General features: G+C 43.8%; 1 protein-coding gene across 1 annotated transcript in view; it reads right to left on the bottom strand.

The window, feature by feature from the left end:
- Nucleotides 1–5,253: 5,253 nt before the first annotated feature.
- GABRR1 (gamma-aminobutyric acid type A receptor subunit rho1) overlaps nt 5,254–24,869 on the bottom strand; it is a 34,770-nt gene continuing 15,154 nt past the window's right edge. Inside the window, exons 2-9 of the mRNA XM_002690205.6 lie at nt 24,297–24,403; nt 22,594–22,661; nt 20,787–21,010; nt 16,353–16,435; nt 13,642–13,782; nt 11,166–11,318; nt 9,116–9,312; nt 5,254–7,098 (exon numbers count right to left, since the gene is read on the bottom strand). Coding sequence (XP_002690251.4) covers nt 6,805–7,098; nt 9,116–9,312; nt 11,166–11,318; nt 13,642–13,782; nt 16,353–16,435; nt 20,787–21,010; nt 22,594–22,661; nt 24,297–24,403 — 1,267 coding nt within the window. The 3' untranslated portion in view covers nt 5,254–6,804. The remainder of the gene's footprint in view (nt 7,099–9,115; nt 9,313–11,165; nt 11,319–13,641; nt 13,783–16,352; nt 16,436–20,786; nt 21,011–22,593; nt 22,662–24,296; nt 24,404–24,869) is intronic.

The following is a 24,869-nucleotide window of genomic DNA, read 5'->3' as shown; positions in this document are numbered from 1 at the left end:
ATTCTTATCAATGGCTAGAGAATAAGTGCCTCATATGAAAAAAATTACAAGTGTCCGTGTTTTTTTTGGTTTGAACTGGCTTTCAAAATAGAGTCCAAATCTGTTCTTTTTTTCCCAATGATTAAAATGTAAAATGAGCTTTGATTAGTATAATGGCTCACAGCATCCAGTCGCTTTAAAAAATAAACCTCAGATATACGAAATAGAAAAGAATATCAAGTCAGGGTCTTCAATAGACAAAATTCTTGTTTAGCTCAAAAGACTAAGTAGCCATTGCCCCACTGAGCAAACAATGAGTTGCCTTTGAGAGTTTGGACTTTTATCTATTAGTTGTGTTGCTAATGCCTGACACCTTTTTATTTGACCCGAGAGAATGGAAAGCAGTTCCAAAATTTCATGTTTTCCCACTTGAGCTTAATTTATTTAAGGAATAACCAAATCTAGATCCAAGCACTGTTACTGCCTGTGAATGATATAGATTCAGGATTAACCATCACTTCAAGCCTTGTCATCAGACCTGACTCCTTCCTCACAGGAGGATCATGTGTTGTGTATGAGAAGCTTAAAAGAGTTTGATACGAATCTAAGTACCCCTGAACTATAAGAATTCAAGTTTGCTTTTAGCTTGATAGGGGAGTAAGAGGCCACCTGTGAAAAAGTAGACTTGGGTGCAGTTGAAATCTTAGCAAAACTTTAAGCTGTTGTCTGTCCATTAATCTCTGAAAGTGGTGAGGGGCTACTCAGTTATTGTTCAGCCTAATGTTTCCTCAGAGATGGAGCGGTTACCCGCAGCAACTATTTGGTATACCTCCCATTGGCTTAGCTTTTAGCTTCTGCCCATCCATCCAAAGTCACAAAACCCACTCAGGTGGGTTGTGTGTTTTTAAGACAAGCTCTTTTGTAAAAAATATGTATGTAAGAAGAGCTTATAATAGAAAATCCCAGCCAGAAAGAGATCGCAGCCACAGCTGTTTCAGATGTTTATGATGGTGCTCAGTCATGTCCGACTCCTTGTGATCCTATGGACTGTAGCCCACCATGCTCCTCTGTCCATAGGATCTCCCAGGCAAGAATACTGGAGTGGGTTCCCATGCCCTCCTCCAGGGGATCTTTCCAACCTGGAGACTGAACCCACATCTCATGTTTCCTGTAGTGGCAGGCAGGTTCTCTACTACTGGGTCCACCTGGGAAGCCCCTTATCTCTAGGAGTCTCTCCAATCAGATTTTAGCCCATGTTTCCCAGCTTCTGATGTTGCTATTACCCCACCTACCCTCTGCCATTTTCTAAGTTCTGGCGGCCTAAATACTACTTGTTTCATTGATCCAAGGTTGGAACAAAAGAATTTAGAAAATCAAGTGGAAATAATAACAAAATTTAGAAATTAACTCACAAAGCATAGATTTCTTACTCTAAGATAAGAACAATTTGACTAATCAAACTTGTCTTCTCTCCTCATCCCCATATGTCATAACTGTATTTATTATTACCTATTAATATATGGCTTTGATTTATCCATTCCCATTGCCAAAGAAATACATTTTTCTGCCTGTACAGAAGCATGTTCTTCATGTTGAATCAGTTTCTGATGTTTTGGTTATTTGCGGGGGTAGGTTGTTTAACACTGTGAAGTGTCCTTGTTCTGACCTCATTTGCAGACAGCTATTATTGAGTGCAGGGTAGGCTGAGTAGGAAAAAGCTTATTCTGACTCTTGTTTCTAATTCCTTTCACATCTCCTGAAGGGCCAGCTCACCCTCTTTTAGCTCAGTAGAAGGCCTATACAGACTGAAATGGGATTTTGATAAGGGTGGAGAGACACTTGAATTAGCTGTCCTGGGAATTAAGAATTGAGGTCATTTAGAGGATGATGACCTCTGGGATTTTAAGGTCAATGAATCTGGAGGTGACTGTCATGTGTGAGCAGAGAAGGACAATCTTCATAGTGAATAAAGCAAATCACACTAAAAAAAAGGAAAGGTAACTGCCGAGAAAGAGAAGCCGTCTGCAATCGTTACAGTACTCATCAGGCACAGCCATTTATGCACTTCATGTCTTTGTGATTCCTGTGGTCTTAAGCTAGTTTGAGTGGGTTCTGTTCCGTTGAATCACTAAGGTATAGTTTTGAACTTCCCTGGTTGGCTCAGATGGTAAAGAATCTGCCTGCAATACAAGAGACCTGGGTTTGATCCCCGAATTGGGAAGATCCCCATGAGAAGGGAATGGCTACCCCTACTCCAGTATTCTTGCCTGGAGAATTTCATGGACAGAGGACCCTGGCGGGCTATGGTGTCACATAGAGTCACAAAGAGTCGGACATAACTGAGGGACTAACATTAACAAGGTATAGTTTAGTTCCATTTGTGATTTTTAAAGTCTTAAAAAGCTGAGAACTTGGAATTACACTACACACTATTTACTCAATATAATAATACTACTGATCTCAAATCAGCATCCATTCTATACATTCATTGTTAATATGAGGAAATTAAGTCTAGAGTGTGACAAGAATATTTCCCTAAGAGTATTCATCACAGTATTATTTTTTTATCCAGTGTTAAGGAAAAGATGCACACTCATAGTATGGAATGGTTTTAATGGCTGCAAACTATAGGGAGTTTTTAGTAGGAAAATGGTCATACTATGTCATGGAAAAAAGCCTGTATCAATTTGTATATAAAATATGGTGGCAACTTTACAAAACTATGTAGAAAAAAAGATAAGTAACACTAGTTGCCCCTGGCTAATAGGATTATGAATGGGTTTTTTTCTGCTTTTTATAACTTTACAAATTACCATCCCCTCCAAAACAAAAAAGGTAGAAAGAAAGGAAATATTCCTCCCACATAGAGTAAGCATGCAATACTGAGTTGCTTCATGTATAAATGCAGCTCTTACATAACTTTTTGTGAATGATACTAAAGGTATATGGTCACACAAACCTAGTTCAGTGCTTTGCTCACTTGAATGTACGTAAGAATCACCTGGGGAACTTGTTAACATACAGATTCTAATTGGGTGTGGGGTGAGGCTTGATGTTCTGCTTTCCTAACATGTTCCTAGGTAATGCCAGGGCTCTTCTGGGAATTACAAGTATTTGTCCCAATTATATATAGATAAAAATTAAACAATATTAAATTGAAAAGTTAAAGCATCCAATTATTTTGAGAGTGGTGATAATACTTAAGTGAATTAAATGGTTTTATTCTAACATTATTAATGTGTTTGTTGGATAATGTGCTTTCTTATTACTGCAAATACTGGAATTTCCCATACAAAGAAACTCAGTTGTAACACAGTTTTTTAATAATCAGAATGAAATGTTCTTTTTCTGTATGCTTTATTTTGATTATTATGACTTATATTCACACACAGTTTTGGGCTCCATGGTCAAACCCACAAGTCCATTCCTACAGGGTGGAATGCAGGCTTAGACCTAGGTTTGTGAAGTTCTTCAGTGAATTGGAAATATAAAATAAACAAACTGGTCCTTCACCACAGACGGTTTGAGGAGCACTGCTCTTGAACGTTGCATGCTACATACTAGGTGCTTAGAATTACTTGCTGAATGAATGAATGGATACAGAAAGTGCCACTATTAAAAATGAATAAATAGAAAAGTGCAACTATTAAAAATTTTTTCCTCATATTAATGTTTATGTATTGTGAGTGCCAATTTATTTGTTCAGTATTCAGGTGATACCTGCCTTTTTTTTTTCTTGAGCTGCACTGCATGGCATGCAGGATCTTAGTCTCCTCACCAGGGATTGAATCCATGCCCCTGCAGTGAGACGCAGTCTTAACCACTGGACCGGCGGGGAAGTCCTCATACCTGCCTGTTAACTAGACAATATTATTAACCAAATCTCTCTACTCTCCAGTCAAGCCAACAAGTTTATTAAGTACTATAGATGTCCACGTATAAAGGGTGGTTTTCTCCAAAATTATCAGAAAAGAGAGTTGCTTTGTATTTGGGTTTTTATGAAGTCAAATTACAGAGTTCTGTCTCAGTGACATAGCTTTGAAAGCAAAGTACTGCCACCTCAATCAATGCTGTTAGATGCTTTGTAGAGGTCACCTGAGAATTGCTAGAAAAGGTAGCAAAGACATTGAGCATGAATTCAGTAACTTATTCTTCATACCACTAGTACAGATATCAATGTGAACAAGCCTTTTAAAGATCACTCTAAAAAACAATACTGTATGTGATTATGTTGTAAAGATCAAGAGTAAATACTTATAATATGCACTGTTGTTGTTCAGCTGCTCAGTTGTGTCCGACTCTTTGTGCCCCCATGGACTGAAGCATGCCAGACTTCCCTGTCCTTCACTATCTCCTGGAGTTTGCTCAAACTCATGTCCACTGAGTCAGTGATGCCATCCAACCATCTCATCCTGTCGCCCCCGTCTCCTCCTGCCCTCAGATGCACTATCTATACTGTTATGAAGCTGAATAATTCCCTAATTGTGTCTTCCCAAAATTTGTATTTTGAAGTTCTCACCCCTGTGATTTCTTTGAAGATAGGGCCTTCAAAGAGGTAATTAAGGTTAAATGAGATCGCAAGGGCAGGGCTGAAATCCAATATGACTTGTGTCACATAAAAGAAGAGACACCAAAGACGCATGTGCTCAGACAAAGAGGCCAGACGAGGGCAGCAAGGAGGTGGCATCTGCCAGCCCAGGAGACAGGCCTCAGGAGAAAACAAACCTGCCAACCCCTTGACCTTGGACTTCCAGCCTCCAGAACTGAAAGAAAATGAATCTCTATTGTTTAAGCTGCCCAGTTTATGGTACTCCACTCTGGCAGCCTGAGCAGACTAATACAATACAGCATCCTATATGCTGGTTCAAATGGCAAAGCTCCCCAAACACTGTGGATGGAAGTGCACATTATGTGTCCTGGAAACCCGCCCAGATGGTTCAAAGTGGTCCTACTCCAAGGAAGAAGCAAGTGGCGAAGATGTTTGTGAAATTTGATTGGAATTGTTTCCTAAAATAAGCATGAAAAAGGTAATGTTCTAAAAATATTTTTAGTATTAAAAGTTTACATTTAACTATTTCATCTATATTGCTTTACATTTTTCTACTAGTTGCTATTAAAAAAAAAAACAACTTTTTTTTATTTCAAGAAAATGGGAGATTGCCCTGTAATTAGACTTTCTGAAATTTTGGTTGTTTTTTTTTTTTTAAAGACCAAAGTATAGCCCTCATGAAGAAATAACGTGATATAGGGATCAAATTAGCTTTGGAGTGAAAATGACAAAACAAGGTATAGAGTTTATTTGAATTTCAAACAAATGCTTTATGCATAAATTTGATGGGAGTTGATCCTGTGGCTATATAGTATGAATAGCTATATGTTGTTTAAATAATACACCAAATTAGAACCCTCTCCTTTATCCCCTGCCCTGATATCAGTGGCCATTATTTTCTGGTTCACAGAAGATGCTGGTATTCACTGAGTATAAATGGAGATGTCCAGTGATGTGTAACCATTTCTTTTTCATTTTGGCATTCTCTTCTACATTCAGTAACCACGTATTTCTCATCCTAACAAGTTATAGGTAGTCCCAAATGATGCATTTCCTTGTCATGGTTATGCAGAAAAAGTCAGTCTAATCCCAGGCTCATCAGTGAAGATATCACATTACTAACTTCACTTTGAATTTGGACATGCTGCAAGGTGGAGATTCATGAAGCAGTGATTATTAAACAGGGAATGCTGCTGCTGCTGCTGCTAAGTCACTTCAATCGTGTCCAACTCTGTGCGATCCCAGAGACAGCAGCCCACCAGTCTCCCCCATCCATGGGATTTTCCAGGCAAGAGTACTGGAGTGGGGTGCCATTGCCTTCTCCAAACAGGGAATACTCACACACAGATTTTCTAGGCTAGTTACCTCTATGACAAAACTGACAAAACGCCTGCAAATAGTTTCTTCTTCAAAGTTTCCCTACCAGGGAAATACCTACCAAAATCAGAAACCACTGTACCACTCTAAAGAGCTTTTGTTGTGAAGAGGTGAATCCTTAGGAACCACAAGATGTAAATAAAGTAGGAATATTATTATTGCCTTGTAATGAAAGCAACACAAAGAAATGCATATAAAATAGGTAAGAGGCTACAGACTGAAGCATAAGTTTTGGTCAAAGTGGGGATTTAGGTGCATGTAAATGAGTGGCTCAGCAGTAAAGAATCCGCCTGCCAATACAGGAGATGTGGGTTTGATACCTGGGTCAGGAAGATCCCCTGGAGACGGAAACAGCAACTCTTTCCAGTATTTTTGCCTGGTAAATCCCATGGACAGAGGAGCCTGCTGGGCTACACGGTCCATGGGATCGCAAAGAGTCGGACACGACATAATGACTAAACAACAGCAACGAAAGAACTTCAGGTGCTTCCCAGATCCACCTGGTCCAGAGACTAGAGTGACGCTCACATAAAGGATATGGTTCGTATGAATAAGTATCTAGAGTCTAAAAGAGGTTGAACTACACGTGCCTACCCCATCCCAGTGTGCCTTTTCTCTTAGAAAAGCAGTGTGCTTTTCTAAGAGATCCCAGTAACAACTATCATCAGTTGCTATGGGTATCTCTATACCTGCAGTACCAAATATAATGCTGTGTATACAATAAGCGGTTAATACGTGTAAATTAAACCAGTAAGTGCCTTGTCAGTGTAGTTTTGGAAAGCTGGAAAAGGGTGGGTACTGGGAACTTTCTTTTCATCATAACCTTAAAGTATGTCTCATCATTCAATTATTTCTGTAGTACATACAGAAGAATGTGAAATGTATAGAATTACAGGCATTTATGAGAAAATCGACCAGTATATTAAATTGAATAAGATGTATGCAGCTGGAAAAATGATCCTTGAGTATTTATCGATGGCGTGGGTGTCAATCCTCATGCTCACATAGCTGCTCCTCTGGCTTTTCCTCTGCGGGGAGCTCCTCTCCGAGGCCAGCGTCAGCTGCACCATCATCCTGTCGGGCTTGTCTCCGTTCTCAGGGGTATAGTTGCCCAGGTCATTCACCTCCCCGTCACTGTAGCTGCCGTCCAGGAGGACCGCGCGTGGCTGAGGCAACCCGCAAGTGCAGGGAAGCTGTGGACACAGCAAACGCACGCTGGAATTCGAGCTCAGCCAACAAAGTTGCACAGAGGAGGGGATCGCCTTTTCCTACTTTCTTTCAAGGTGTGTGTGTTAGTTGCTCAGTCGTGTCCCACTCTTTGTGACCCCCCCTGGACTGTAGCCCACCAGGCCCCTCTGTCCATGGGATTCTGCAGATAAGAATACTGGAGTGGACTGCCATTCCCTTCTCCAGAGGATCTTTCTGACCCAGGGATCAAACCCTACTCTCCTGCACTGCAAGCAGATTCTTTATCATTTGAGCTACAGGGAAGTTTTTCTTTTAAGGGGTTGTGGAAATAATGATGGTGGCACTGTAAACATTTTATCAATGAAAGAGCAGATAACCCATCAACTGTTAGGAAACACCAAGTCATATCGGAGGCCCACAAGAAGGGTCACGATCAGATCATTGCCATGTTCTCTGATATGACCCCTGAATGTCACCCCACTCCAGTACTCTTGCCTGGGAAATCCCATGGATGGAGGAGCCTGGTAGGCTACAGTCCACGGGGGTCGCAGAGAGTCAGACACGACTGAGCGACTTCACTTTCATTTTTCGCTTTCATGCATTGGAGAAGGAAGCGGCAACCCACTCCGGTATTCTTGCCTGGAGAGTCCCAGGGATGGTGGAGCCTGGTGGGCTGCCGTCTATGGGGTCGCGCAAGTCGGACACGACTGACGTGACTTAGCAGCAGCAGTAGCAGAAATGTTTGCAGTTATTATGTGTGTATGTGTGTGTGTGTGTATGAGAGGGGGAGAGAGAGAAAGAGAGAGAGATGGGATGGGAATTTGAAAGGTGTGGCATTGTGGGGATAGTTTCCTCTACAGAACCTGAGTTTTCTGGAGGAGATAATCATTGAACTGCAGACAGGAGAATGAAGGGGAAACCAGGTGGGAGGGAAGGTGATCTGGGAAGAGATGGGAGTTGTATGAGCTCACATATGAAGGAAATTTTCCTAGAATGGAGGATGTGCTTCCTTGGAAGCTTATATATATATAAGCTTTCAAGAGACAGACATATCTATCCGTCTATCTATGTATAATACATATATATAATGTTTATTGCAGCATTTATTATAATGGCAAAAAATGGAAAAAAAACACTGCCCATCAATAGGGGAATAAATCATGTTATACTACATCCAAGACATTCTTTATTATGCAACTATTAAAAAGATTGTCTTGGAAAGAGACATTTCTGGAAGCTTCTTTTATGATTCCTCTAAATCATTTGTCCCACCATGTTGAATTGCCATTTACTTTTATCACTGAACTAGGAACACCACCAAGATTGAAGCAACCTGGCCTTAGTTAACTTGACTTAGCAGATCCTGGTCTATGTGTGGGTGCTCAGTTGTTCAGTCCTGCCTGACTCTTTGAGATCCCATGGACAGCAGCCCACTAGGCTCCTCTGTCCATGGAATTTTCCAGGCAAGAATACTAGAGTTGGTTGCCATTTCCAGGAAGCTAGTTTATGCTGCTGCTGCTGCTGCTGCTAAGTCGCTTCAGTCGTGTCCCACTCTGTGCGACCCCATAGACAGCAGCCTACCAGGCTCCTCGGTCCCTGGGATTCTCCAGGTAAGAACACTGGAGTGGGTTGCCGCCTCCTTCTCCAACGCATGAAAGTGAAAAGTGAAAGTGAAGTCACTCAGTCGTGTCCGACTTTACGGGACCCCATGGACTGCAGCCTTCCAGGATCCTCCGTCCATGGGAGTTTCCAGTCAAGAGTACTGGAGTGGGTTGCCATTGCCTTCTCCGAGGCTAGTTTATGGTAGGTGCTAAATAAATGTTTGAATGAGTAAAAGAGGTAGCTCAGAGTAAATTTCACACCATTTAACTTATTCTCTTGTTTGCTCTTCACAGCTAACTGGTGAAATAGTGGAGGAGGGAGTGCCATTACCCTATTTTACAGAGGAAGTCGGACCTGCCCAAGGTCCATTGCTAGACCAGATCCTACCCTTGCAGACACTCCTGCTCATGGTAAAGTCACCTTCTCCTGTGGCTTCCGCTCCTTCCGCTCCTGCACGGTGGTCAGGTAGTTGACGGCCGCATATTCCAGCACCGAGAGGAACACGAACACGAAGCTGACCCAGAGGTAAATGTCCACGGCCTTGATGTAGGACACGCGGGGCATGGAGGCGTTCACGCCCGTGATGATGGTGGACATGGTCAGCACCGTGGTGATCCCTGCAGACACAGAGAGAAAGGAGCAGGGGTTTGTCTTCCACCAAACCCACTGGATGTCTCCGTGCCTCTTCTTTCTCCCAGCTGCTCCTCTGGCCTAGAACGTCTCCCTCCCTGGCCCTCCAGCTGCTCAAGTTTCCAGTTTTAGCTTTTATAAAGTTTCTCCTATTCCTCTGCTCCCAGCTGTATCCCTGAATCTTTTTTTTTTTGCTCTGCTTAGTGTCATATCTTAGTTCCCAGACTAGGGATTGAACCTGAGCGCCCTGCAGTGAAAGCATGGAGTCTTAATGCAGTCAAAGTATGGCGTCTTAAGCGCCGGACTGCCAGGGAGTCCCCCCTCCTTGTGTCTTCATCATGGCACCTTTATCACTTTGTTTTTCTGCAGAGAGCCCCTGACAGGTTAGCAGTAAGACAATTCTTTACATTCAGTTGCTTAAAACAAAGATTGCAGAGGAGTTCCCTGGTAGTCTAGTGGTTAGGATTCAATCCCTGGTGGGGAAATTGAGATTTCACAAGCCTTGCAAAATAGTCAAAAAATAAATTAACTTTATTCATAAAATAAATATTTATAAACAAAATAAGAAGAAGACTGTATATACGAGCAGGTATGTATGTTTCTTGGAACTCCTTCTCCAAAAGAGGGGGGGAAAGTACACAAGTTGCATTTTAATCTATGTGTCCTTGTTGCTGGGGTAGAATCCTGTAGTCCTTGGCCTGTGTTGTCAGCTGCCAGGGCCTGCTGGGTCCTGGACCTGGCTGCCCACACTGCAATGTTGACTTAAGGACCCTGTCAATTTTACCAAGAATGATGTTAACCTCATTTATGGGAGACAGATTCTGAAACTAGAATATTTATTTATTCAGCACAGTAACTGTTCAAGCTACAGAACAACCGTTAAAGGCCAGGGCATCTGTCAGTGGGAATGTCCCTGAGATTTCAAATTAAGCTCAGAACATTTGCTTGGCAAACACCAAATCACAGCGGATTGGGGTCATCTTAAGAGCCAGCACCAATCCAGTTTCACTAAAACCTGGTGAGTCATTCTCTCCCTTGAAGCCCCAGGACCTCTGAGCCATGGTGGTGCGTGTGGAATGGGTGCAATATTTAAATCAGGGAAGAGAGTGGATGGCAAACAGCCATTGATAGTACAGTAGGGATTCTCAGACTTGAGTATGTATAAGAATTACTAGGGGAGGGACTTCTCTGGAAGTCCAGTGGTTGAGACTTCACCTTCCAATGCAGGGGTGTAGGTTCGAGTTCTGGTCAAAGAACTAGGATCCCACATGCCTCTCAGCCAAAAAAACCAAAACATAAAACAGAAGCAGTGTTATAACAAACTAAATAAAGACTTTAAAAATGATCCACATTGAAGGGAAAAAAAAAAAAAGGTTTACTGGGGGAGCTTGTTCAAAATGCAAATTCCTGGAACTCTCTCAGAGATTCTGATCCTATACATGTAGATAGACCCCAGGATTCTTCATTTTAAACAATTTCCCCCACAGAATCTATCACAAAGATCCCTTGGGCCACCTTTTGAAAAGCCCTGTTACAGAATGTGACTTTCTTATCCAGGTGAGCAGAGAAAGCACCGCAGACCAGGACAACCCACTCCAGGACTCAGCTCTAATAAGATTAAAGATGAACTGTTTGTGTGGACTCCCAGGAGGACCTATAAACAGCTTTGCTGCACAGATTCTTAATAGTGGCATTATACCTGTGAATGAATAACTTGATGTTTTTCTGAGTTATAATGCCTACCGGGATTCAGGACCCATTTGGAAAGAAGGGTTTTTAATCTGGAAGGAATTCCTTGTATTTTCAGATGTCTGGAATGTGCACTTGAGATGTTGCTTACCTAAAGGGACTCTGGCGGGCACGGCTCTGCGGTCGATCCAGAAGGACACCCAGGACAGCATGACCATCAGGGTGGCGGGAAAGTAGGTTTGGAGCAAGAAGAAGAAGATGTGGCGACGCAACGTGAAGTTGATGTACAGACGGTTGTACCAGCCTGCGGGACACAGGAAGAAGAAAGAATACACACCATAGCCACTCAGCTTCCCCATAGGACCGATTTGATTCAGAGAATCATAAATGCCTTAGATGCTTGCCTGTAAACTTACCCTACCTTTATAAAATGGAAGACAGAAAAACCATGGAACAGAATAATTATATGATAACCCACATCATACGGGTTAGTACATTTCAAGGAATCTTTGGCCCCCATCCTATACACAAAGGGAACCCCTCCGGAAGGCCATGTAAGACTTTTGTTACTCAAATATGGCACATGGCCCAGCAGCATCACCATCACTTGGGTGCTTGTTAGAAGCGCAGATTCTCGGACCCTGCCCTAGATCTACTGAATCATAACTTCCTTTTGGGAATTTCCTGATTGTCCAGTGGTTAGAACTTGGTGCTTTCGCTGTGGTGGCCCAGGTTCAACCCCTGGTCAGGGAAATAAGATCCCACAAGCCCCGCACTGTGGTCAAAAAAAAATAAAAAGAAACTTCTTTTAACACTCCTCTCCACGTGATTCCTACATATGTTAAAGCTTGAGATGTGTGGATTTAACAACTCCCTCTGGATTTCTTTATGGGGGAAAAATATGTTTAAAGTAAAAATACCTTGCTCACTACAACAGTGCATTTAGGCTATGCTTTAGCTTCACCCTGGTGCTCTTTACAAGGAAAACTTGTATGGAGGAATTGAAGGGAACAGAGAATGGTAGAAGGAGAGGAAAAGGCAGGATAAACTTGACATGACAAGAACTGAAAATAAAATGGGGACTTGGCAGCATTAACTGGAAAACTGGCATCCCAGGACAATTTTAGTGCAACAGTTATATTTATAACAGCTCCAGAAAGTGATTGTGGAGGTGCTAGAGATTGAATATGTCCTTCTCAAATTCATGGGTTGAAACCTAATCCTCTAAGTGATGGTATTTGCAGGTGGGGCCTTTGGAAGGTGATTTCATTGTGAGTGGGATTGGTGCCCTTACACAATAGGCCTCAGAGAGTTCTCTTGCACCTTCTTTCATGTGAGGACACAGTGAGTCCTAGGAAGCAGGCTTTCATCAGACACTGAATATTTTAGACTCCAGGAAAGATGAGCCTGTCTGTGAGGCTCTGTGGGGGTTGTAAGTAGGGTGAGTTTCCTTGATCTTGACTTCCCAGCCTCCAAAACTGTGCAAAACAAGTTCCTGTTGTTTAGAAGCCACCCAGTCTGTGGCTTCCTGGTGGCTCAGTGGTAAAGAATCTGCCTGCCAATGTAGGAGATGCAGAAGACGCCGGTTCGCTACCTGCATTGGCAAGATCCCCTGGAGGAGGAAATGGTGATCCACTCTAGTATTCTTGATCCCATGGACAGAGGAGCCTGGTAGGCTACAAGTTTATGGGGTTGCAAAGACTCAGACACAACTGAGCACACACACACACACACACACACACACAGAATTATGGTAGTTTTTTATAGCAGCCTAAGCACACTCAGACAAGAGGGAATGTCAAAATGCTAAGAGTCAAAGGAATGAGGGTTCCCCGAAGGACCAAGACTGGTGGGTGAGGTGTGCAAAAAATAAGAGACGTGATATCACCATATGTTGGAAATGAACAATGCCTTCTGTTACAGATCAAAGAGTGTAGTCAACCATGCAGTGTTTTGGCAACAGAAATTGCGGAAAGATAAGAGCAAAGTCATCTTGAAAGGCGATTATTTGCAAGGGTTGGAGAGAGTGAAGCTCAGCTGTAACCTCAGCTGCCAGGAGGAAGGCCACAGCGCCTGTCCACAGGCAATGTGGTGGTGGAGGCGGGGGGCAGCGGTGGCAAGCTTGCCCAGACTTGGTTCAAAAAACAACAACAACACTGCCCGTGGGGCGTGTAGTTCCTGCACTGTGGCTCACAAGAGGGTCATGAGAGGAGCTGTGCAAACAGTATGGCAGCAGGGGATTGGTTAAGAGAGAAGCACTCAAAGGTGCTAAAGTCAAGAGAACATGAACGGAAAATAATAAACCTGGAATTGGACTATTTTTGCCTATTGGACAGGGGTCTCTGGGAGTCATATCAGGGTGAAATTTCTGCTGTTAAACTGTCAATGCAATTGTCTCAAATAGACCTACACAGACGGCTTATGTTGTAGTTTTTATTAAGATTTTCTAGATTATCACTTCTGATGCTGTGGTGGTATCAAAAAACCTCCCTCACCCCGTGCTCACCACCCTCTAGACCCGATCTGGAAATCTCATCTTTGGTTTCAAATCCTAGAGGCACAGGCTCTGCTCACTTGATAACCAATCCACACGCCTCCTGAGATCCAAGTAGCCCCCTCGCCCTCACCTGTGCTGCTGTAGAAGGCCAGCTTCGTGGTGGTGTGGAATTCCTGGATGAGGAACTGGGAGAGGGAGATCCGCTCATCTGTCTTTAAGGAGTCATTGCCTTTCTTCCAGTAGAGCATGAGGTCATCTTCCGTGTAGGCATCTGAAAAGACAAGATGGCATCAGACGCCAGGAAAGATGAGCCTGTCTGTGAGGCTCTGTGGGGGTTGTAACAAGATCAGCTGAATAAACAAACTGCAGTCCAACAAAGCAAAACAAAATCCAAAAAGACAAATCTAATTCTCCTCAGTCTTCCAGAATCATCAGGGCAAAGCTCTCAGGCCTAAATACTCATCCTGACTGCAAAAGTGTTCACCCTTCAAGTCAGCCTAAAAGCAGATGAAATTGCTATTTTTGTAGACCAGAAACTACAATTTGCTCTTAAAAAAAAAATTTTTTTTTTTTGGCAGGTTAAATAGTGGCAACATTGCATATAGTTCAACTTTCTTAACCACAGGTAATCTAGCCCTTTCTTCTTTCAAAGGGTGATGATGCATCATTGATGGCAAATGCCTTTACACACTCTCAGGTAATAGGGACTGAATTCTAGCAAGAAAAGACCCACAAGGAGATTTGCAGCCAAACAAGATCTTTCTGTGCAGGCCTCTCATTGCTCTGCGCAGGGTAGAATCAAGGGGATTTCCCTGAGGATCCCTCCCTCCGGTCCCATACTTCTCCACCCCACTTATTGTAGGTGAGCACACTGCTTACCCCAACCCAGCAGACCTACCTGCTGTTTGAGCAGAACTAGGAGTAAAACCTGAAGGGGCTGCTCCTGTGTCAACAGTTCTTTCTGGGGCTCCCCGAGGGTCTGTTTTATTCCTCTTTTATTCTACCTTTAACCTTAACGTGTCGACTTGGCCAGGCTATAGTAAGTACCCAGTGATTCAATCTGGCACTAATCTGGGTGCTGCTGGGGAGATGCTTGTTGCTGTGTTATCTACACCTAGCTCACTTGAAATAAAGATGACCCAGGATAACCTGGGTGGGTCTGATCCCATCAGTTGAAAGGCCTTAAGAGCGGACCTGAGGTTTCCTGGAGGAAGATAAAATTCCACATGTGGACAGCAGGGTGGGCTCCTGCCCACCAGGCCACAGTCACATAAGCCCGTCCTCTGCACTAGCCCGCTCCCTGTGTATGTCCTATGGCAGCAGTCCCCAACATTTTTGGCACCAGGGGCCAGTTTTGTGGAAGACGGTTTTCTCCCTGGACCAGGGTAGGGGGCATAGTTTAAAGCACATTTCATTTATTGTGCACTTTATTTCGATTATTGTTCCATCAGCTCCACCTCAGATCATTAGGCGTTAGATCCTGAAGGCTGGGGACCCCCGTCCTATGTTTCTGCTTCTCTGGTGAAAGCCTGACAGGTACCACTGCCTGGGTATCATAGGGAAAGCAAAATTCTGGAGCCAACGATTAGTCCCTCGCTGTTTAGCTCCATAAAGGAGATAACAGTAACCTTCTCACAGGGAGCTTGGGAGGATTAAAGGACAGAGCAGGCCGAAAGCTACGGTGCACGAGGCAGTCACTCCCTTGGTCCTGGGATTTATTCTCCCTGACCCCACACTGAGCGGCCCACAGAGCTGTCCCTCCTATGTGTGGAGTCCATGTCCCTGTGCTCCTCAGCCCTGGGTGATTGGAGCCAGGAGACTCCTGATCCACCACCACGGCCCTGGCAGGCTTACCAAGATGCCCCAGGTCAACGAAAGTCCTCACTGAGACTCTGACATGGGCTGGGACGTGTCAGTGGGTGTGTGCTGGTTTGAGACAAGTGTAGAAGGAGTCATGGTGGGGGGTGGACCAGACTGTGACAGTCAGAGGAAACATTTTGGCAGAGATTGGAGCACGGGGCAGGTGCATAGAGAGCTAGGGATGGCAGTCCTGGACACGGCCGCAGCCTTGGTCCTCCTATGGCTATTTAATTTTCCAGGGTTTCTGCATGTGCGTAAGTTTCCCAAGGCCCCTAGGTTATACCTGAGTGTCTCAGCCACCACCTGCACTCACAGTGGCTGTGCCCTGGCACAGTTGCTGCCCAACTTGTTTTCACCAGGAAATTCTTCAATGGAAACCTTACTCAGAAGAGCAATAAAAGAGATCCACAGGAGCTCTCTGGTGGACTGTGTGATGAATGCCATGCTGGGGGCTTGGAAGGAGACCCACGTTTGCTGAGCCCTCAGCTCCCCTTACCCAGGCACTTGCCCTGGGGAACTGGGAAACCTTCAGTTTCCACAGGACCGAGTTTATAACCACTGCCATGAGTATTAAAAGGGTCAGTTATGGGAATAAAAGGTTTTCAGTGCCAAATTTGTTCCTGATTTTCAAACTTACCTGAGACATTGCTTCTATCTGAAAAGTCATCTCAAAATCATAGTCACCTGTGATGATCTAGAGGGGTGGTGGGATGGGGTGGGAGGTGGGAGGAAGGTTCAAGAGGGAGGGAACACACATATACCTATGGCTAATTCATGTTGATATATGGCATAAACCAACACGATATTGTAAAGCAATTATCCTCCAATTAAAAATAAATAAATTAATTAAAATTTATTAAGAGATTAAATTTCATGTTAAAAAAAAAAGAGAAACAAGATATTCTGCTCCTACTCCTGAGAGTCAGAGGCTCTAGGGTAACTTAAGGTCTGCGGGGGCTGTCTGAGCATAGGCTTACTCACAGCTCTCAATTTCAAGCGAGCACGTTTGTGTGTCCAGGGGAAACCGGCTGAAGTCCATGTTGCACATGGCGGTCACTGTAACCCTAGAAACAAACAGATAAAATCCAATGTACAGAGGCTGCAAAATATAAGCGCAAAATGATAAAACAAAAAGAAAAGGCCTCTGCTTCCTCCCAATATAGAAGAATCTTGTAGTTCATAAGCAGTGTGCCAGGACCTAGAGAACCAAGTAGCTTATGTGTGATTTCCACAATGGAGAACTCTTGGGTGTTTATGTTTAACCCCAGGCTCACCATGGGGCCAACAATGACTCCACTAACCCCCATCGCATGCAAGCATTTTAGAGCAATGGTCTCCATCGATAAAACAATGTGGGGACTTCTTTTGTGGTCCAATGATTAAGATTTCGCCTTCCAGAGGAGGGGGTGCAGGTTCAATCTCTGGTCAGGGAGCGAAGATCCCACATGCCTTGTGGCCAGAAAACCAAAACATAAAACAGAAGCAGTAATGTAACAAATTCAATAAATGTTTTTTTTTAAAGAACCACTTCTGAAATTAAAAATAAATAAAAAATAAAACAATGTGAAACCACAACTCCTATGGCTTCTTAAAAGAAATCGTAAGAGTATATTGCTCTCCTGTTTCAGATTCATTCAAATTCTTCTTTTCTTGATTTTACTGACATTCACTATTTGTGTACAATGTTTTTACAATAATATTCATGAAGTATTTATGCCAGTTGCCAAATTAGGCATTCTATTTTTTTTTACAATGTTGATATTTCTATATTGATAATAACATCTACTAGTGGGCACAGGTGTTCTTAGTGGATAATTCCATAGAGATCATAAAAATGGAAAAACACTGGAAGATCTTATGCATCAACATGCAAGCACTTGCTAGCATCTAATGATTTTGCTTCGGAGTTTACACAGGAAAATTGGCTTTTGCGTCAAAGAATAAGCAAAGACAGATTGTTAGTCGTAGAAGATCTCCCACCCGGTGTGGAATTCCATGGCAGGGTATGATTAACAGTCATTAGCTTTGAACATACTATGTTTCCTTCAGCCACAGAAAATTGGCTATATATAAGTTATGAAAATTATCTGGATAATTCATGGCCAAAAAGAAAAAATCACTTTTAAATGGAAATTTCAAGGAAAAGAGCTTTTTTGAACCTCAGTTATCCAGATATTTGCCTTATTTTCCTCATTCCACTTGAGTGTTGTAGGGAGGGATCTTGTATTGTTAGCAGCTGGATCATCTTATCTCCCCTGGGAATACTGATACACAGGATGTATTTTTTGGGGGGTGGTCAGGCCAGCCTCTGACTTGGACACCTAATGGGTGGGCTCCCATTTCTATGGGTGCATCACCAGCACAACCATACCTGATGGCATCACCAGCAAGAAAGAAACTAAGGGCTAAGCTTGGAGACACTTGTGGCAAACTTTGGGGACATCAGATGTCAAATGCAGGTAGGTTTTGCTATGAACGAAAGTATTAAATAGCTCTTCTCTCTGTTGTCAGTTGATACAGGAACAGGTTTTTTAGAATCACAGACATTATCAGACTTGTTCTTGGCACCCTGACTTGATGCTTTTCTGCTTGTTTCCCACGCATTGAACAAGCCCAGCATGTGGTGTAATCTCACCCATGCTCACTGTTGTTTCCCTCAAGTCCTTTTGAATTATTTCATCTAGAGCATCTTCCCTTGGAAGCTTGGCCAGTCCTGAGATTTTCCTGCTTACCCCTCTCATGTAACAGGCAGTCAAAATCCTCAGAAGTAACCAAATATATCTCAGTTCAGAAACACAGAATTTTGGTCCAAGGTATCGACACTTCAAACTTCATTCACATTGAGACTTCTGCTCCCCCTTCCCAGCTAAGGCACAGAGTTGGCATTTGAGTGGTCAGTGTCTGCCCATTTCTAATCACCTCCTACATGGGTAGAAGTGAGATAAGAGAGGGATGGTTCTCTGGTGAGGTGGTTTCAAGCTCTTTGGGACCACTATGTGGTTGAAGCTGAGACTTTTTCCCCAGGTCCTTCATTCCCTCTACTGGGCACCTCCATCCTCCAGCAGCATCTTCCACTCCATCTCTTGGCTCACCACTCTCCATGCCACACATGCTGAAATATTCCCAACAAGCCTGGGAGTGCATACTGGCCCCATAAGAGCCAAAACTCCTCCTAGCTCTGCCCCTCAGTGGTGAGACAGCTCTTCTCTCACCCTCTAACTGCAGTGTCCCCCAACCATAAGCACACATGTGTCCTCTGCAGTCCAGCAAATGGCATGCCCACACCTCTCTCCCAAGAAAAATCTCTTCCTCCCAACAATCATTGACTCTCAAATCTTGAAACTGACTGGGAATTCAAGAACCATGGAATTGATTTTTCAATCTACCTAGTGTGATGGAGCATCTCATTTGTGAATTTCACTTGTTATTGTCTCTTGCTGCCTAGGAAACTTCACCATCCTGTTACCTGTCGCTCCCTGCCCACACCTCCTTGGTGTCCGTGCCTCTCTCTGCATCTAATCCTTTGGTTCCTGCAGGTCTCCCCCACTAGGCTGCAATCATGCTAAGCTCAGTGTTATTCATCTTTATGCACCCAGAGCTTAAGACAAGACCTGACAGGGTTTTTATCTGTACAACTCTGGCGGCCAATCTTAATATAAACACATTCTGTTGAATGGCTCAAAGAGTATGGATGAGGTGGAGGGCAACGTATTAGTCCTGGTTTGTGTTAACCTGCTGTCGACAGAGGTGACAGTACCCAGCTCCTCCATGTTTTCCCCCAAATAAATCTCAGAGTGATAGCCCTCACTAACTTGGACCTCTTTATTTCTCTCTTAAACAAACCCATGATTTCATTTGCAATGAAAAATCAAATTATAGGTTTTTAGGCACCTGGAGGCTCACTGACAACTTTGATGCTGAATAAACAGAGGTTTTCCACTTCCTCTTTTCTCTCTTCTGCCTCTGGTGTCACATCCAATAGTGCCAGACTCGACCTCCACCAGTTCATGAGACCTGACTGCTAGACTATCAGAAGTTTAAAAGCCACTTGTTAAACATAATTTTTTTTTCTTTTGGCTTTGCTGCTCAGCATGTGGGATCAGGGATAGATTCCCCCTTGCATTGGAAACTCAGAGTCTTAATCATTGGACCACCAAGAAAGTCCCAAACATAGCCATTACTTAAAATTAATGTTATGTTAAGAACAGAAGTAAAACTCTGAGTCTGGTACCTAGCTGCTTAGATTCTAAATCAGGATAAAGTAATAAAAGATTATTATAAATATTCTTTTGGGGCAAAAATTCAGCTTCAACATTCCCATCTCTGACTCTAAAGACACACTACATCGGTATAGGCAGTCCCTTCTTAGACACTGCTGTGTGGATTCAGCTTTACCAAAATAAAGTCTGTAAAACTGAAATGCACTCTCAGCACAGCACAGAAGGAGTAAATCTCAGCCAGTAGCTGAGGTGCCGCTCTGTAAAGGCCTGCAGCTCATCTCTACATGTCCTCCTGGGGGAGGCGGGCACCAGGATTTTCTCAAGGGGGCATACAGGGAAAGCCCCACTGCGATGTCTGTGCCTAAGGGAAGGTTATCCAGGTCACTGCTTAATGAGTAGTTAAACATTTCTAAGGCTACTGCTCAGCACAGGGAATATAGCCAATATTTTATACTTAATGGAGTATAGTCTATACACATATTGAATCACTATGTCATACATCTGAAACTAATGTAATATTATAAATCAACTGTACAGACAGAATAAATGAATGAAAGGAAGGAAGGAAGGAATAAAGAAAAAGAAGAAAAAAAAACATTTCTAAGTCAGGTGAGCTCAATTATTTTATTCTTTATATTTTTGAAGTGATGCTCAAAATACCATTTAAAATCCTCAAGTGGCCCGGGGTCCCCATAAGTCTCTCAAGGAGGACACTCTGGTGAGAAGGGATTAAAAAAAAAAAAGAGCCTAAACCGACCAGGTGAGGTAAACGACTTTTTTTAAAGCAAAATTCCAAAATGGGAATCAGAGAGGTCAAAGGAGGCAGGTCTTTGAGAAGAATTACATTATCTACTTTTCTGACTCCTACTAGAGAAATAAAACCTTCATTAAACATTGAAATTGAACTTGAACAGGGCCTAAATCATAAGCATCAGTAAGAGAAATTTCCCCGAATGTATTTTCAAGGAGAAATAATTCTTTAAAATGTTTACTCATGTGTAGAGTTAAGTTTTCCTGATGTTGAAAAGTCAGAGCCTCTGGAAAGTTAGAAGTTCACTGTTCAAAGCCAAAAGAAAAGCGCTGTGGTGGGAGCAATGATACTCTTGGTAGACAAATGAGTTGCACTTCCTCCCAGCTTCGGGGATAAGAGGACGCTGAGGGGAAGAGGCCCAGAAGGAGGTCGGGAAGGGCTCACCTGAGGCTGTACAGCACTTTGCCGTCGGGCTGGACCCGGAGCATCACGTTGTCTGTGGTGGTGTCGTGGATGAAGGAGCGCTTGGAGTGCACAAAAAACATGTCGGGGACCCAGATCTTCTTCACCAGCCGGCCGTCAAATGTCATGCTCAGGTTGTTGGTGCTCGGGAAGGACAGCCTCTCGTCCTTCCAGTAGTGCCTCAGGTAGAGGGTCATCGTGAAGTCCTGGGACCAAGGGTAGAGAGGAGGAGCCCACACACTGAACGGCCGGGTGATAGCAGGGCATCCTGCAGCCCCGCCACCAGGCTGAGGAGTGAACTGAGCCCAAGGAGGCCTTGCTTCTAGTCTCTGCTGCTTCAGGAGGGAGGGAACCCTGCATGGGGGGCTCAGCAGGAGGTTGTACAGAGGGGGCCTTGAATCCCATCCCACCCCACCCCTGGGCACTTGCCTCCACTTGCAGAAGGCTGCTCCTGCCGGTGCTGGGACCCAGCCTGAGGGCAGCCTGCCCACACACAGGGCCAACTGCCAGCCTAAGAGTTCATGCCTCTGGAAGCAGCCCTCAGCCAGGGAGTGGGGCTGGGGATGGGTAAGGGGGATGGATAACCCAGCTCTCTGGCCCCTCAGTGGGGACAACCCTGAGGTGAGCTCTTTGCTGATTCCCAGAGAAGCCCAGAGGGACTGATTCTCACATAGATCTGATCTGATGACATGACCGTTTTTGCTTCCTTCCTTTTCCCTGTCTCACCTCTCCACCCTTTTCTTATATAGATACAGATAATCTTTTTTGACACCACCATCCCAGGTGGTGCTAGTGGTAAAGAACCTGCCTGCCAATACAGGTAAACCTAGGAGATGCAGGTTCGATTCCTAGGGTCAGGAAGATCCCCTGAAGGAGGGCAGGGCAACCCACTCCAGTTTTCTTGCCTGGAGAATCCCATAGACAGAAGAGCCTGACAGGTTGCAGTCCATAGGGTCACACAGAGCTGGACATGACTGAAATGACCTAGCGTGCGCGCACACACACACACACACACACACACACACACACACACATATAGGCTGTGCCATGCAGCTTGCAGGATCTTCATTCCCCGACCAGGAATTGAACTCAGGCCCTCAATAGTTAAAAGTGTGGAGTCCTAAGCCCTGGACCATCAGAGAATTCCCCCCACTCTTTTCTTGTATTTCCTTGGTGTCTGTGTGTGTGCTCAGTCGCGTTTGACTCTTTGCAACCCCATTAACCAGAGCCCATCAGGCTCCTCTGTCCATGGAATTTTCTAGACGAGAATACTGGAGTGGGCTGCCATTAAACTACTTGTGCCAGAATGCTAGTCTCAGATCTGCTTCTCACCAGCTAAGACAAGTTTCTAAAAAGTCCTGTAAGTCAAGGAGTTGCAGAATGTTCTATTTGTTAATCAAAGCCCATTTAAAAAAGAAAAACAGAGGAAACTTGAGCTTTTTCTGCATTTTCACAGCCAGACACAGAGTCCACAGGAGCAGCTTGTGTCTGGCTCCTTGGATCCCGCTGTTTATGCTGGACAGCATTTGCCCAGAGAACACATCCTGGTGGCAAGAGCCTGGACACTGGGGTGGGGTCAGTCATGTCTGCCATGCGGCTCTGTCTCCTGCCAATGGGGCAGCTTTGAGTAAGTGTCTCGACCTCGCTGAGCCACCTGTAACATGAGTGTGGGAATTCCCACTACCCAGGGCTTGTGAGCCAGGGGAATTGTGATGTGTGGCGTTCCTGGCCCAGCACAGGGCCCGGGGGAATCCCCCCTGCCCACAGCCTTGGCCGGAGAAGCGCTTACCATATCCACCTCTGAGATGCTGTCCAAGCTCTCCACCTGCACATCCACGCCGACAGGAATGGCTGGCCCTGGGGATGGGGCATGGCAAGAGCATTTACTCTTTTTATTTGAACTTTGACTACAAATGAGACAGGCATAAGGATTTCTCCTAGCACATTCAGATTTGAAGGTTTGGTGTCCCACATGCCAGGCTAAAGTCAAACCAGAGATAAAAGGCTGGCATCATGTCCTCGCTCCCTAGAATATTCCAGCTAAGGTTAAAAAAAAAAAATTCTTTTTTGGTCTGAATCAGTCAGGTGATTCTGAAATGAGGAAGTTAATGCAAAGCATTTGTCTTTGGTTACATATGCTCATCTAAAGGAAAGATGAGACCTGGGTCAAAGTTGGGTCCCATATAAAGAGTTACTCCTTAACATGAAGCCACACATTTTTAAATTTTTGTATTTACCTCCTGATTTTGCACCCTCTTTCATCTTGGAAGCCAGTGTCTCTGGCCAGGAGAAAGGCCCTGCTTGGTGAATTAGAACCAAGGTGATATTCAAAACATTTGCCAAGGTACTGATCTGCATCTTTGCTAGACGATGGAGTCGCCTCCATGGGGGATGTGGTACACTGGGTGGATATGAAAATACTATATTTGGGGGGCATTTCTAGGCCATAAAAACTTAATATTTATAAAAAGAAAGAATTATCAGGGAAGTAGATTGCTGCCTCTTTCCTCCCTGCTTTCAGGTGTATAGGACAGGCATGGAACATCATCACAGAATATCATCATGGAACATCATCACGGAGTGAAAAGGTGAATTTGGGTCCAACAGCAACAGATTAGAGACTGAATAAAGACTCCCTTCTAGAACCTGTTTATCCTTTAGGCAAAAGTGACTGGAAGAAATAAAAGGCATGAGAATGATTTCTGAAATAAATATTTTTTCCCCAGGGGAAAAAAAAAACAAAACTCATAAGAGTGAAAACCCTACTTGACACTAAGAAACCTGAAATCTGCCAGCTTCAAAGGGCTCTGGTACTAAATCATTATTTTCTAAACAATTTTAATTTAATTAAACTCACCAGACCACACTCTACCCTAGGATATGAGCCCAGAGTTCTGTCTGCCAGCTCCAGGATAAGAATAAATTTAGTCCAAGATTGGTATTTCACATTAAATTGATAATGCAGTCATGATTTTAGGGGTATGATTATTGTGCATTTTTAAACATATATTACAGTCATAACTTTCACATTTTATTTTAAAAATTATGTATTTCTAGGAGCTATGAAAGTGAGCATTTAAGAAAATTTCAAAAACTGCTTCCACAAATCAAGAAATAAATTTAAAAGACCCAATTAAAAAAAATTATTTCAGAGCATTTTTCAGGAGGCAACTTTGGACTGCAACTGTCCCTACAGCCAGCTACTAGCCTCCCTAATACTGAGACATCCTTGTTGGGAGCCGTGGCCTGAGGACAGCTGGGCTGGTCTGGCCACAAACCAGCAGCTGCCTCCCAAGAATGAGTTCAGCACAGCCCAAGGCAGGCTGGCCAGGGCAGGTGCTCAGATGATGTTGGGGGCTCAGGCCTTGTTCACAACCTAGGCAGACCTGACGGGTAGGGAGCAATGCTGAATGGTTCCCTGGTCTGATGCTGCCCACAGATAGACAGAAGGACCTGGAAAGAAGACAAGCCCCAAGAGTGCATGCCTCATACCTCCAAAGCCAGGCCTCATGCTGAAATCGTGGTCATCTATCCTCAGAAGCTGCTCTGATTTTGTTAGTGGCGATTTCGTAATATCAGGGCTTCGTTTAAGAACTGGGCTGCAGAGCGGGAGAAAACAGGTTGATCACATACCCTAATTAAGTCGGATGAAAACTATTTGCATTCAGACTTGATCTTGACAAGTTTGATGGGCTGTGGTATTTCTTCTTTAAAGCTACTGGAAATCCTCTCTTCCATTCCCGGGCTTTCTGGATCAATGAACCAACCCAGAAGGTCCAAGACAGGAGTTTAGGAATGTGAATGAGGAGCTTGCAAAATACCAATATCTAAGGGACTTCCCTGGTGGTTCAGTGGTTAAGACTTCACCTTCCAGTGTAGGGGGTGCGGTTCGCTCCCTGTTCAGGGAGCTAAGATCTTACATGCCTGTTGGCCAAAACCCATAAAACAGAAGCAATATTGTAACAAATTCAACAAAGACTTTAAAATAAATAAAATATTTTAAAACCCAATATCCAGGCCCCATCTCAGAGGTGCTGATCTGGGCAGAATGGAACCTGGACATTA

The sequence above is a fragment of the Bos taurus genome, chromosome 9 (assembly GCF_002263795.3).
Source record: "Bos taurus isolate L1 Dominette 01449 registration number 42190680 breed Hereford chromosome 9, ARS-UCD2.0, whole genome shotgun sequence".
In the NCBI taxonomy this organism is placed as follows: domain Eukaryota; kingdom Metazoa; phylum Chordata; class Mammalia; order Artiodactyla; family Bovidae; genus Bos; species Bos taurus.
This window is presented reverse-complemented; position numbering and strand designations above follow the sequence as displayed.